At 52.6% G+C, this 14,435-nt stretch overlaps 1 protein-coding gene across 2 annotated transcripts in view; it reads left to right on the forward strand.

The window, feature by feature from the left end:
* The first annotated feature begins 632 nt into the window (after positions 1-632).
* Positions 633-14,435, forward strand: part of AP1B1 (adaptor related protein complex 1 subunit beta 1) — a 40,099-nt gene continuing 26,296 nt past the window's right edge. The window contains exons 1-3 of one of the 2 annotated variants that reach the window (XM_053279982.1): positions 633-786; positions 11,048-11,110; positions 13,359-13,464. In XM_053279982.1, coding sequence (XP_053135957.1) covers positions 11,074-11,110; positions 13,359-13,464 — 143 coding nt within the window. In that variant the 5' untranslated portion in view covers positions 633-786; positions 11,048-11,073. Of the gene's footprint in view, positions 787-11,047; positions 11,111-13,358; positions 13,465-14,435 lie in introns of those variants that run through there. The other variant, XM_053279981.1, reaches the window with a different exon arrangement.

Raw genomic sequence — 14,435 nt, forward strand, 5'->3', positions numbered from 1 at the left:
CTTGTCCGCTATTCTGCTGGCCGTACAAGGATACATCATAATAAAACCACTCCGCCTGTGTTGCATTTGTAAACAATATCTTTTTCTTCTCCTCCCAGTTCCCAACCCCTTCATCCTCCTCCTTGCCCTTCGCGCGGCTCCCGAGACTGTAGAAAGGCGCTTCTTTTTAGACTGGGGCCTCCTCGGGGGCAGGGACTTTCCTTCCCTCTTTAATCGCTGTTCGGAGCCCCGCCCCCCCCCCGCAAGGCACTGAATAAACCCTGCAAGCACTCACCCTGGTGAAAGAGTTTTAAATAAATACATACATAAAAAAAATAAAATTATACGTATATATTTTTCTCCCCCCACCCCCGCGCTCACAGCCCCTTTCTCCTCCTTGCCCTTTGCGCGGCTATTCTTATGCAGCAGAAGGGCAGATTGCTGTTGTTGTTGTTTAAAGGTCGCGCGTCCTCCTCGGGGCAGGGACCAGACATGCATGCATGCATATATGTGCATGCGTGCATGCATGCAAGCACTGATCCATGCCTGCACGCCATTCTGCAGCCGCGCGCTGGCTAAGCCACGGGGAAGGCGTCTTGGGTCTCGACTTTATTTGGCTTTCTTCCTCCTCCTCCCGCCGCCGCCGCCTTCCGCTTCCCTTCGCTCGCCCCGGCAGTGCTCCTGCGTGGCGTTTGCCTTGACGCTCCCACTTCCGCCGGGCCGGAGCCAGCCGAGCAGGAGGCGAGGCCAAGCCGAGCAGCCGAGCCGGGCGCTTGCACCGCAGCCGGAGCGGAGCAGCAGCAGGAGGTAGGCGCCGCCGCGGGGTGGGGGCCGGCCAGGCACCAAGCAGGGAGCCCCCCACCCGCCCTGTCCCCCCTCGCCCTTCCCCTCCAGGCGGTCTCTGCCGAGCCCGGACCTCTGCCTCCCCTCCCGCCCCGCCTCTCAGCCCTCGAGCGCTAATACGCAGCCCCGGGGTACATTACTCCGCGGTAGATTGCCCCGGGTGCGCCGAGGCAGGTTTGCTGCAGGCTCCTGGGGGGTTAGGCACTGCAGCCCCCCTTGGCTCCCCCGCTGCGGCTCTGCGATGCCTGCTCGGAAGGAAAACCCTGCAGAGTGTTCAGTGAGGTGTATGCCAAGTGTGTGCAGCTACACAGCGACGTCGGAAGCTGCCTTCTCTACCGAGTCGGACCCTTGGTCCATCTAGCTCAGGATTGTCTTCACAGACTGGCAGCGGCTTCTCCAAGGTTGCAGGCAGGAGTTTCTCTCGGCCCTCTCTTGGAGATGCTGCCAGGGAGGGAACTTGGAGCCTTCTGCATGCAAATGCTCTTCCCAGAGCGGCCCCATCCCCTCAGGGCTCACGGAAGTAGTCTCCCATCCAAATGCAAACCAGGGCAGACCCTGCTTAGCAAAGGGGACAACTCATGCTTGCCACCTCCAGACCAGCTCTCCTCCCCTAGGAATGGAGCCTCTTAAAATCTGTATTTTATTTTTTTTCTCCCCCCACGTTCAATCTGTGCTCCTTTTTATCTGCTGCCATGTAAGGAAACCTCACTGGATCCGGGCGGGCTTGTTTCTGAGTAAACCTGCAAAGAGGCTCGGCTGTGATTCATTCATACTGGCTGACTTCACTGATCGGGGTGACCCAGGAGAATCATCGTCGTATCGTCCCCAGCTGCAGTTTAGGGTGCCTGTGGATGATGGGAGTTGTAGTTTGGAAAGGAGGTTGCCTGCCCCTGCTGGATAGGCTCAGGAAAAGGGGGGGGTAGGATAGGAGCCCCCTCCTTTAGCCCTGCCCTTTGGGGGAGTGACACTGGGAAAATGTCTTCCTATTTCTTTGATGGCTCCTGGGGAGGCCCCCCCCCCCAAATCACAGCTTTTTCTCTTCCTCCAATGCAGGATCCAGCCTTTCCCCATGTAAGTTCTTAAATAGCTTGTGGCTGGTTATAGAAAAACATAGGAAGCTGCCATATAGTGAGTCAGACCCTTGGGCCAGCTAGCTCAGGATTGTCTACACTGACTGGCAGCAGCTTCTCCAAGGTTTCAGGCAGGAGTCTCTCTCAGCCCGACCTGGGGATGCTGCCAGGGACGGAGGCCTTTTGCCTGCAAACCAGAAGCCCAGCCACTGAGCTAGGGCCCGATCCCCCAAGGAGAATACCTTACAGTGTTTGCATGTAGTCTCCCATCCAAATGCTGACCAGGGTGGACCCTGCTTAGAAAAGGGGGCCCTTCACGCTTGCTGTCACAAGGCCAGCTCACCTCCCCGTAAGGTGTGAGCACATGCATGCTCACGTGCCCTACAGTAGCCGCCGGGGATTCATTGGGTGCCAGGATTCAACCTGGACACCTGTTTCTAATCTCTGCCGCTTTTAACCTTGGAGCCTGCAAGCTTTCTTTGTGGGTGTCTAGAATGTGTGTGACTGAATATATCTGAAATATCAAATGGCAAAAATTAGGGGGTGAGTTCCTCTGAGCATATGCAGGCTGTCGATTTAGAGGGGAGACCCCCACACGTCGAGGGCTGGGCTTCATGGCTTGGATTTTTGTGTCCCTGTTTTCCTAGAAATTACTCGCTGATATCCAGGGAGGAAGGAGGCTTGCTTGAAGAGCTTGGTTGTGGGTCAGTGCTAGAGAGTTTCTCGTCTTGTGTGTGTGTGTGTTCCCCTCTACTTCCTGCTCAGTTTGTGTCCATGCTGTATTCTTGACTCTGGAATACTCTTATTTTTCTCCTTGGTTGCGAGGATTGTGCGCCTTCAAGCTACACAGCATTCTTCATACCATAAATCTCACCAAAGTATTCTGGCTGCAGTTTCGTGCATCGATTGCAAATCTATGCACAAATCTATGAGTGTGGCATGGGGTGAAGAACCCTGCATCGCTTGAAGGTGCACGATCCTTGCTACCAAGAAGTAAACTTCACTAAATGGCAGCAAATCCCTTGGCAGCAGGATTTACTTGAGAGAAAATGTAGGATTATGCTGTAGATGTGAAGCATTTTGAAGCAAAATGCCGTCTAGAGCAGGATTGCTGTCATTTTGTGGTGGTGGTCCAAGCAGTAATGCCCTGTCTGTTTCTGGGGTCAGAAACCTCTCGGGCGGTGGATTTAGCCGGTGGACTTTCCTCTCCTCTGACGTGGCCTCCTGGTTTCCGCGCTGAAGGGCACAGACGTGAGGGAGATGTTGTGTCGGAAACGGGCAAGAGCCCTGGTCTGGTCTGAGTTCTGTGTTGCAGTTTTTAAAGGCTGTAAAATATTGATTATATCAGCCCCTTCATTCTCACAAACATTTGGCTCAGTTTTACAAGTATTCCGCGGTTGATACGTGTGACACTTCTGTCCTGCATATTCTCCAGGGAGTTCGAGGTGGTGTTTCACCAACAGCCCTCAAACTTGGGTCCCCAGATGCTTCTGGACTCCAAATCCCATCATCCCCAGGCACAATGGCCTTTGGGGATGATGGGGGTTGGAGTCCAGTAGCATCTGGGGACCCAAGTTTAAGAACCCCTATGCTTGGGATCTCTCCCCCCCCTCCTTTTTAAGGGGGGGAAATGTGCTTTCTCCCAGCTGTGGTGAGAGTGGACTGTACCTTTTGGGTGATCTCGGGACTCGAACCCGGAACTTGAACCCGTTCTTGTGTACATATGTCAAAGCCCGGGGGATTTCTGAGGAAGATGGATGTGTGTTTCTGGCGAGTACTTCTGTTTTGCAGCTGGATTTGTGGACTGCTTAGAAAGAGAGAAATGGGGAAGGAGGCAACGCAGGACGGCTGGCCTGTTTTCTCATTTTCTAGGAAGGCTGCTTCCTCTCCGAGAAGGCTCTTCTCCTTCTGAGGGTTTCGTCTTCTGTGGCGGTGCAGATTTGCTTCCCTCTAATGACAAAATAAGTCTCAGCTGCCTCTGTGCCTAGCACCAAACTTAGCTACAGTAGAAATCGGAGTCATCCACTTTATGCAACTGTCTGGTGTCCTCCTTCCTTTTTCCAATGAAAGTTGGTGGGGCGTGCATGCGTGTGTGTGTGTGTGTGTGTGTGTGTGTGTGTGTGTGTGCATGTGCTGATGGGGCTTGTGATGGAGGCCAGTGATGGCCTCAACTGTGCCCATTGTGTTTTCTTCGGTGATTCTGCCGTGACTACTGTGAACCACCTCCTTCTTTTCCTGCTTCATGAGCCCCGCCATTAAGATCATGGGTCCACCTACAGCTGCCACCAGGACATTTGGTGGTGACGCAGGCAGGGGTCCCTCTAAATTTTTAATCTCTCTGTGCAGAATGAGTTTTAGGAACATAGGAAGCTGCCAAATACTGAGTCAGACCCTTGGTCCATCTAGCTCAGTATTGTCTTCACAGACTGGCAGCAGCTTCTCCAAGGTTGCAGGCAGGAGTCTCTCCCAGCCCTATCTTGGAGATGCTGCCGGGGAGGGAACCTTCTGCACGCAAGCATGCAGATGCTCTTCCCAGAGCGGCTCCATCATCCCCTGAGGGGAAGATCTTGCAGTGCTCACACATCAAGTCTCCCATTCATATGCAACCAGGGCAGACCCCGCTTAGCTAAGGGGACAAGTCATGCCTTTGACCACCAGACCAGCTCTCCTCTCGAGTTTTGTCCTGGGCAGCAGCATCAAGGCACTGTGTGCGCACCATGTGCATTCAGAGTGGGGCCTTCCTGATTCAGCCTGAGCGGGATCTAAATTGAACTGAGCAGACACCCAAAAACTTGTGAGCGCGCAGACAGGCGCACGCCTTAGAGAGAACAGTGGATGCAGGGTCAGGCCTTCTCTCCCAAGACTTTGGAACATACTCCTGGTTGAAAAATGAGCTTCAAGATCTCATAGAAACAGAGGAAGCTGCCATATACTGAGTCAGACCCTTGGACCATCTGGCTCAGTCTTGTCTACCCAGACTGGCAGCGGCTTCTTCCAGGTTGCAGGCAGGAGTCCTTCCCAGCCCTGCTTGGAGATGCTGCCAGGATCTGAACCTGGAACCTCGGTGCTCTTTCGCAGAGCGACAGCCCCACCCCCTAAGGGGAATCTTGCACACTGTCTCCCATCCAAATGCAAGCCAAGGGGTACCCTGTTTAGCAAAGGGGACAATTCCGGCTCTGAACCAGCCATGAAGCATCTCTTGCAGCCCGAAGTGGGTATGGAAAATGCTCCCAATGCACCTGGTCAGCCAGGCTTTTTGTTGACTTTCCAAAGCCGTTTTAAAATGTTTGTCTTGTTGTGGCTATCAAGTAAATAAATAAATTGCATGGTCTTTGGATTTTGATCTTGGTCCACTGCCTTGAGAGTGCTGCATGTTTAGGCACTCGGGAAATAGGCCAAATATTTATATGACGCTTTCCAACACACATTTTTTTCTAAGCGCTTTACATAGAAAAATAGAATAAATATTTGTTGTCGTCAAGATCATGCCCTGTCCCCACCGGGCTCACAGTCTAAACGGAAACATACGCTAGATTTCAGCAACAGCCACTGGAGGGATGCTGTGCTGGGGATGGAGAGGGCCAGTTGCTCTCCCCCTGCTAAACAGAAGAGAACTGCCACTTTCCCTGTTTGTCACCAAACAGCTTCGGGGTGGTTTAAAATAAGCCTGAATCCGACACTGCAGGGGTGGCCAAAGTGCAGTTCTATCCACCTATTTGCTGTTCCTGGGTGGCTAGAAATGACTCCGGGTGTCATTTCCAGACACCATTTTGCAGCACAGAGACATTTTGTGGCTTTTTAGACCCCCCCCCGCAGGAATTTTTGAAAAATTTGGAGGCCTTGTGGGTTGCCGGGGAGGGGGGGAGAGGCCTGGAGAGCAAGGTACAGGAGAACCCCGTTATTTGCAGGGGTTCCGTTCCAGGGGAGGGAGCTGCGGATAGCGTATCCACAAAGAAGGGGGCATTAAAGTGAATGTAAATGGGGGGGGTTCCTGCGCCACCCAAATTGCCCCCCAGATGACAAAACGGGCCAAATAAAGTGTCCCACCATGCTCCACTGCCCTTAAGAAGTCCAAGGGTGCCCCCACCCCAAGCAAAAATCCTGCTGGAAATCACTTTTCTTTTTATGGTTCTTTTATTTTTTATTTTTAAGAGCCATCAACTGGCTCCTGAACTCAAAATTGCAGCTGGGAATGACCTCTGAGGTCATTTCCAGCCACCCCCGACCTGCTGGTACGCGGGTTCAACCCCTTTCCTGCCAATTCCCCCCACCCCTGCAGATACCGAGGTCGGATGTCCGTGACCCGACCGCAGATATGCAACCCTCCCGGGTTCTATAAATAAGATAAATACTGTGCTCTGTTTCCTTTATTTCTGCTTTTTGTGGGCCTTTCTAAGGCCCAAGGAACCTATCCCCACAATTCCCATAGACACACGCTCTTGTTGTTCGCAATTTTCGTTATCTGCGGTTGTAGGCTGGAACGGAACCAGCGTTCTCGCTAACTTTTTTCCATCTTATTTTTATTTATTTATTTAGTTCTACATGTTTTTATACCGCCCCAAACCATCTGTGTGCAGAATTAGGGTTGTTCTGGGTGGCATGATCACAGCAGTGTGCGCGCACATGCATTCAGACATCAACCGAACGAGATCACAGCCTTTAAACCTCCCCCCCCCCCCGCTCCGAAGTAATGTGGCTCTCCTGAGCTCTTTGTAGAGTTTTTAAAAATGGTGATGCAACTTCCGGCTGCTGTGACCTCTTCGTTTCAGCCGCCGCTTCTTTGGAACATCAGTGTGCCGGTTTGGTTTATGAGAGCCCAGGGAGCATTGAGTCCAGCTGCGCTCAGCTAGGTTGCGAAAGAAAGTGGCATCTGAAAGGAATTGGGAAGAGCAAGTTTGGGTCAGATCGCACATCTGCCATTGCATGCTGCAGGCGGTTGCCTTTTAGACGGTGCAAAGCACCCAGTTGGAAGGCCATGAAGGGTGGCGTGTTTTTTCTCTCTGCAGGTACAACTGATGCAATACTGCAGAGGAAAGTCCAGCGGTGGGATTACAACTCCCATCACACACACACACACGCACACACCCTTGGGAACTGGCGGTTGGGAGGTCCTGCGTGAGAACAGCCCTCCTTTCCCCCCTAAAGGTATGCCAGGGCTGCACAGCTTTGGCCCTCCAGCCGCTCTGGGACTACAACTCCCATCATTCCTATTGGCCACTGCGGCTGGGGGTGATAGGAGTTGTAGTCTGAGAGCAGTTTGGGGGGTTGAGATTGTGCCACTTGCTCTGTGTACGTAGCATCTTATAGAACAGCTTAAGGGCACGCACATGCGTGCACACACACCCTAGTCCCTGCCCCAAGGAGCTTACAGTCAGGCGCAGATGAGGGAGGAATGGGAGAGGAGAGAGTAATCGGGCGCTCTTTTCCAAGTGGTTGCTTTGCTTTCTTGGTTTGTTGAAGTTGGTAGTCCCTTTCCACTGGAAACTTTCCTTCTGGGCTCTGCCCGATTATTACGGCTTGTGTCTCTGGTTACCCGGTACTGAAAGGGAGGCAAGATCCTGATAAATGGTTAATGGGAAAGGACACCTCGCTGCCCGCCTTGTGTTACAGAAGGGCTTTGTCCTCGGCGGAAGGCCGACGGGACCCCAAGAGCATCCTAAGAGCTGCCTATAGCTCCTGTCAGAACATCGGATCCAGATTCCTCTTTGTGGTGGTGATTTAGATTGGGGAGGGGGGCTACATTTGCTATGGCCCCCTGCCACAATTTATGGTCCTGGCATTCTCCTTCTGGGCTTCCTAAAGGCGTCTGGCGGGCAGCTGCCAGAAAGCCGCCCCGAGCAGTCATGTACTGGAGGGGTGGGGTATAAATGTTTTAAATAAACAATAGTTAAAAAAATAAAGACATGCTTCCTTAGGGGGACCCTTGGTTGGGTTTTTAGAAAGTCCTGCCAGCTCAAACCACCCATCCACCAATACATATATATCCTAGTGCAGACTTAGGCAACCTCCAGCTGATGGACTACAACTCCCATCATGCCCAGACACAGTGGCCCATAGTCGGGGATGGTGAGAGTTGTCGGCCCACGCCTGCAGGAGGGCCAAGGTTGTGCAGCCCTGATCTACACTGACTGGCAGCAGCACTCCCAGGTTCCAGGCAGGCGTCTGTCCCGGCCCTACCTGGAGATGCTGCCAGGGACCAAACCTGGGGTCTTCTGCATGCAAAGCCGATGCTCTGTCCACTGAGCTGCAGCCCCATCCAGGCACTGACCACATCAAGCCCTGCTTAGCTTCAGCAAGGTGGCCGTATCGTGTGCCTTTCGGGGCACCTATCTATCACAGGGGAAGCGGACGGGTTAGGTTGGACTGGAGAGCTCTTCTGTCCCCGGGGTCCCCTTCTCTTAGGTTCTGTCTGTCTGCATGAGGACAGCCAGTCTTGTAGTAAAGGTAAAATTGTGCCATCTAGTCGGGGTTGACTCCTGGCGCCCACAGAGCCCCGTGGTTGTCTTTGGTAGAATACAGGAGGGGTTGACCATGGCCTCCCCCTGTGTAGTATGAGATGATGCCTTTCGGCATCTTCCTACATCGCTGCTGCCCGACAGAGGTGTTTCCCATAGTCTGGAAACATCCCAGTGGGGATTTGAACCGGCAACCTGCTATTCAAGACACTTCCCCGCTGCGCCATTAGGTGGCTTAGTCTTGTGGGAGCAAGCATGACTTGTCCCCTTTGCTAAGCAGGATCTGCCCTGGTATGGATTTGAATGTACAGTGCTACATGTGAGCACGGTAAGATCTTCCCTTTTAGGGGATGGGGCCACTCTGGGAAGAGCATCTGCCTGCTTGCCTGCAGAAGCTTCCAAGTCCCCTCCCAGGCAGCATCTGCAAGATAGGGCTGAGAGAGAGACTCCTGCCTGCAACCTTGGAGAAGCCGCTGCCGGTCTGTGCAGACAACACTGAGCTAAATGGACCAAGGGTCGGACTCAGTATATGGCAGCTTCTTTCTGGGAAGTGCTGGGGAGCCAGACTTCTCTCTTCCGGTGCAGTTGAGTCGTGGGAGGGCTTTCCTGCAGGGAGCCTCTGCTTGTCCCTGGCATCGTTTTGCAGGGGGATACGCTGCAGTGCACACGGGCACAGAGTCTGCTTCGGCTGTAGCAGAGCTGCTCCCGCAGCCAGGCCTTCTGGACAAAGCAGAGAAGCGAACATGTCTAGAGTGAGCCTGGCCGTGCCCAGCTTTCTGTGGCTCTAGGAGCCCGCCCAGGAATGTAAGACCCAGGCTCTGGGCCCTTGACGAATGCCCCGGGCTTGGTGATGGGCATCCTAGAGGGAGGGAACGTGGACGCCATCTCCTCTGCAAGTAACCTGCTGAAGCAGAAATGAGGTTCCCTGGGCGAATGGGTCTGTTTGTAGTTGCCATCGGCTGGTCTGGTGGCTACTCACAGATGTGTCTTTCCCGAGGCTTTGGGATGTGCTCTGGGCCAACATAAGAGCCTCCCCGTCTCTGACAGCTTTTAAAATGCTTTTAATTTAAAAATGCATTCAAGGTAAAAAAAATTTAAAATGCTTTTTAAATGCTTTTGAGAATGCAAAAAAAAAAAAAAAAAGCTTTTTAAATGCTCCTTTGAATGCTTTCAGATAAATGCTTTAAGAATGCATTTCAGACCGCTTTTAAGATACATTTATTCATCCCGGCTCTTAATTAGGCTGATAGAATTTGTCACGGTTTTTAAATGGTTCCAACGTTTGTTTTTAAACTGTGTTGTTTGTTTTAATCTGCCCAGAGGCGTGAGTTTTTGGTGGTATAAAAATATGCTACGAATAAATACCTATGCTATTAAATAACGGCACCTCTGAATATCCTAGTTAGGTCCCATGGTTAAATTTCTGGCCATGGTTCCCTGGCGCCTGGGATTAGTCGAGCCCTGAATTAGACTCTCCAAAGAAGGTTCTCCATCTTGGTTCTCCAAACGATGTGGCTAGGGATGATGGGAGTTGTAGTTCAACAGCAGTTGTTTGCATGCAGAAGGTCCCAGGTTCAGTCCTTGGCAGCATCTCCAGGTGGGCCTGGGAAAGACCCCTCCCTGAAACTTTCGAGAGCTGCTGCCAGTCAGTGCAGACAATTCTGAGCTGGATGGAACAGTGCCCTGACTCTGTAGACAGCAGCTTCCTGTGTTCCTGTTGGAGAGGCACCATAGCTCAGTAAAGGAGCCTCTGCTTTGCCTTCAGAAGGCCTCGGGTTGAATTCCTGGCATCTCTGGGCGGGCGTGGGGGCCCGTCTGGCGCTCTGCGTGGCAGATTTTGGAGCCTCTTACAACCAGCTTCACGGCAGTCCGTGTGGGAAACGGTTCTCCCCAGCTGGCTGGGGGAATACATCCCCCTACTTCTGATTTGGGCCGGCGACGTGGGACAGAAAATACATTTTCCTCTGCAAGCTTTCCATTTCGAAACGTGCATCGTTTTCATAAAATCACTAGTATGCCTGTCTGCTTGGGAAACGTCAAAGTTTTAACTAGCCGCGTGCTTGCATTCCATCCACATGTTCAATTTGGCCCATTGGATGGGGGTGGGTGGGTGGGATTTTGGCCACCCCACCTCTGTGCGTTGGAGAGCGGTGAGGACCGAGTCGCTCCATGGATGCGTTGGAATGGAGTCTTTATTTCGGTCATTGACCGGACAGAAACACCACACAATAGGCTAGTGGTAACCTCCAGCAATCATGATTCTGTCAGCACTTTCTTACAAAACACCATTTACAATATAACGAAATGCCGTGCCGTTGGACACTCATGGCTCTATCCCTTTGCAGTGCCTGGTGGCTTGTGTCCCCCCCTGTTCTTCTGGGAACTCGCCACCCACACCCTGCCAAGGCCGACATCTGGCAGCTCCTTCCCCGCGCTTGTGATCCGTTTTGTGGAGGATGAACCTGGCCGAGGCGCCTCTGAGAGGTGGAGATAAGGCTCCCCGTCAGCAGAGCGCTTGTTTTTCTCCCTTGCCCGGTTCTTGCCCCCTTTTCCTCTTTTGTGTTCCGCTCTCCTCCGGAGGGGAAGAGCTCAATCAAGTGTCCTGTCCTTCCCTTTTGTCTCTCCTTCCTCTGTTGGGGCTTCGGGGTCATCCGGGTGCTGGGCCTCCTCCTCCCTGCTCACTCGGTTCCTCTCTTTCAGGGGCGAGCACCAAGGCAGCAGCCAACATGTCGGACTCCAAGTATTTCACCACCACCAAGAAAGGTAACGGCGTCTCGCGGGCTTCCATCTTATCCTGCCAGACACCCAGGAGGGGTCTCTTACCTGCCTGGGCTGTGCTTAGGAACAGAGGCGGCTGCCATATACTGAGTCAGACCATTGCTCTAGCTAGCTCAGGATTGTCCACCCAGACTGGCAGCAGCTTCTCCAAGGTTGCAGGCAGGAGTCTTTCTCAGCCCTGTCTTAGAGATGCTGCCAGGGAGGGAACTTGGAGCCTAGATGCTCTTCCCAGAGCGGCTCCATCCCCTGAGGGGAAGATCTCCCAGGACTCACACATCTAGTCCCCCATTCATGTGCAACCAGGGCAGTCCCTGCTTAGCTAAGGGAACAAATTATGCTTGCTATCACAAGACTGGCTCTATGTCTTCAGGCAGGGAACCGCATGGTTGAGAGCCCTTAGTAATCTTAAATATCAGGGCTGAAGCGGGGAGGGCGTAGGAAGCAGCTTCCTACTGAATCTGACCCTTGGTCCATTTTGCTCAGTATTGTCTACACTGACTGGCAGCAGCTTCTCCAAGGTTGCAGGCAGGAGTCTCTCTCAGCCCTCTCTTGGGGAAGCGGCCAGAGAGAGAACTTGGGACCTTCTGCAGGCAAGCAGGCAGGTGTTCTTCCCAGAGTGGCCCCATCCCCTAAGGGGAAGATCTGGCAGTGCTTAAATGTAGTCTCCCATTCCAATGCAAACCAGGGCAGACCCTGCTTAGCAAAGGGCACAATTCATGCTTGCTACAAGACCAGCCACCTAATGGCACAGCGGGGAAATGAGTTGACTAGCCAGCCAGAGGTAGCCGATTCAAATCCCTGCTGGTATGTTTCCCAGACTATCAAGTTAAGTGAAAGTTGTGCTGTCCAGTCGATGTCGACTCCTGGCACCCACAGAGCCCTGTGATTGTCTTTGGTAGAATACAGGAGGGGTTGACCATGGCCTCCTCCCGCGCAGTGTGAGATCATGTCTTTCAGCATCTTCCTATATCGCTGCTGCCCGATATAGCCCCAGTGGGAATTTGAACCATCAGCCTCCTGCTTGTTAGTCAAGCATTTCCCCACTGCGCCACTTAAGGTGTTCCCAGACTATGGGAAACCCCTATATCAAGCAGCAGCGATCTAGGAAGAGGCTGAAAGGCATCATCATCTCATACTGCTCGGGAGATGGCAATGGGAAACCCTTCCTGTATTCTACCAAAGTTAACCGCAGGGCTTTGTGGGCGCCAGGAGTCGACACCGACTCAGCGGCACCCTTTACTTTAACCCCCAGACCAGCTCTCCTTGCAGCCGCAGTGCAGCCAAGCCTCCCTCCTGTGAACTAGGACTCCGGCAGAGAGAGAGACAGGCTGTTTGTGTCTAATCTTGAAGGCTGATCCTCCTTAGTATCCTTGCTCTAGTTGGCCTGCTGGCTTCCCTAAAGACTTGCCTCCCACCGGCTGAAACGTTCTTCCCAGCGCCTTCCTTCCGTGACACCTTGAGATAATCTGGTACAACTGGTTGGCTTCAGCTGAGCTGGCATGGAGCTTGCCGTATCCGGAGCATGTGGCCGGGTCAGATGGGATTAAGAGCTTTCCGAGGGCCTTGTTTTGCGGGAGGGTTTTAAGAAGGGCTGAACCGACCTCTCTCCGGGACTGTAGGAGCCCTCGTTTGAAGGTTCCCCAAGTTTGAAGGGGGGAAAGAGATCTGGAATTTGGCAAGGCTGGTTAAAGTCTTAAGTACACTTACTTGAAAGTAAGGTCAAGTGTGCCGTCAAGTCAATTCTGACTCCTGGCGCCCACAGAGCCCTGTGGTTGTCTTGGGTAGAATAGGGAATCGCAGTCACAAAAGAACCGCAAAATGCAGTTAAAAAAAAAAAGAGAGAAGAAAATCCCCCCAAATCACCAGGAGTCAGTAAGAGGAGTGAAGGGGACCCCCAGAAATGACCCCCGCAACCCCTAGAAATCATGAAAACCACCCAAAATGGGGGGGGGATCTCTCAGGTTGGTGAGACCTGCCACAATTTCCACAATATTCAAAACCACAATTGGGAAACCCGTGGTGGGCGAGATACGACTGTGTGAATTTCCATGTCCTCCTCCTCCCTTCCCTTCATCGGAATGACCTCTGAAACCCTGAGCCATGGATTCGGACCACATTAAAGCAACTAGCCCTTGATTGTCCCAGTCTGGACTGTGTGTCTCTTTCGGGCGCTGAGCGTTGCTGGGTGGGGCAGCGTGCCGCTTGACCTGAAATCTCCTGTGTGTCTCCCCAGGGGAGATCTTCGAGCTGAAGGCGGAGCTGAACAGCGACAAGAAGGAGAAGAAGAAAGAGGCCGTCAAGAAGGTGATCGCCTCCATGACAGTCGGCAAAGATGTCAGGTGGGTCGCCATTTGGGGGCATTCCCAGGATGGGATCTCTAGACCGTCTCTTCACACGCTCGATGGGCCAGACCTGGTTGGCTTCTTAAGCTGCACCTGGCCTCCGAATCGAGCCGCTTGGTGAATGGGTCCGATGCCCTTGGGGCGTTCCCCAGAATCTTCCACGGTGCTTGTCGGTTCCTCTGCAGAGAAGCTGAAGACCACCGATGATAACCCTTGGACCTTCCTGGATCAGGCCAAAGACCTTTCTAGACTGGGTCAGCTCAACTTTGACCCCCCAGTTGGTTTTGCACTACGACTCCCATAATCCCCAGCCACAGTGGCCAATAGGGGTTATTGGACTTCTACGCCAACATCTGCCAGTTTTCAGAGAGAAATAAAAATAAGTAAATAAAGATGGCTCCCTGTCCCCAAAGGGCTCACAATCTGAGAAACTGCTCTGAGCCATTTTTGGAAGGGCGGTATAGAAATTGAATGAATAAGTAAAATATAAATAAAACTTAAAAAAAAGAAATGTTAGGTAGACCCCAGCAACAGCCACTGGAGGGATGCTGTGTTGGGGGTGGAGAAGGCCAGTTGTTCTCCCCCTGCTCAGTAAAGAAAATCGCCACTTTAAAAAGATGCCTCTTTGCCCAGTTAGGAACATAGGTAACTGCCATATACTGAGTCAGACCATAGGTCTGTCTCGGTATTGTCTTCACAGACTGGCAGCGGCTTCTCCAAGGTTGCAGGCAGGAGCCCTCTCTTGGAGAGGCTGCCAGGGAGGGAACTGGGAACCAAGATGCTCTTCCCAGAGCGGCTCTATCCCCTGAGGCGGAATCTCTTCCAGTGCTCACACTTCTAGTCTCCCATCCAAATGCAAACCAGGGCAGACCCTGCTTAGCTAAGGGTATACGTCATGCTTGCTACCACCAGACCAACTCTCCTCTCTTTAGCAGGGGGCAGTCATGTTACATTCGCAGTCATGTTTT

Source organism: Hemicordylus capensis, chromosome 15, assembly GCF_027244095.1.
Source record: "Hemicordylus capensis ecotype Gifberg chromosome 15, rHemCap1.1.pri, whole genome shotgun sequence".
Classification (NCBI taxonomy): Eukaryota; Metazoa; Chordata; class Lepidosauria; order Squamata; family Cordylidae; genus Hemicordylus; species Hemicordylus capensis.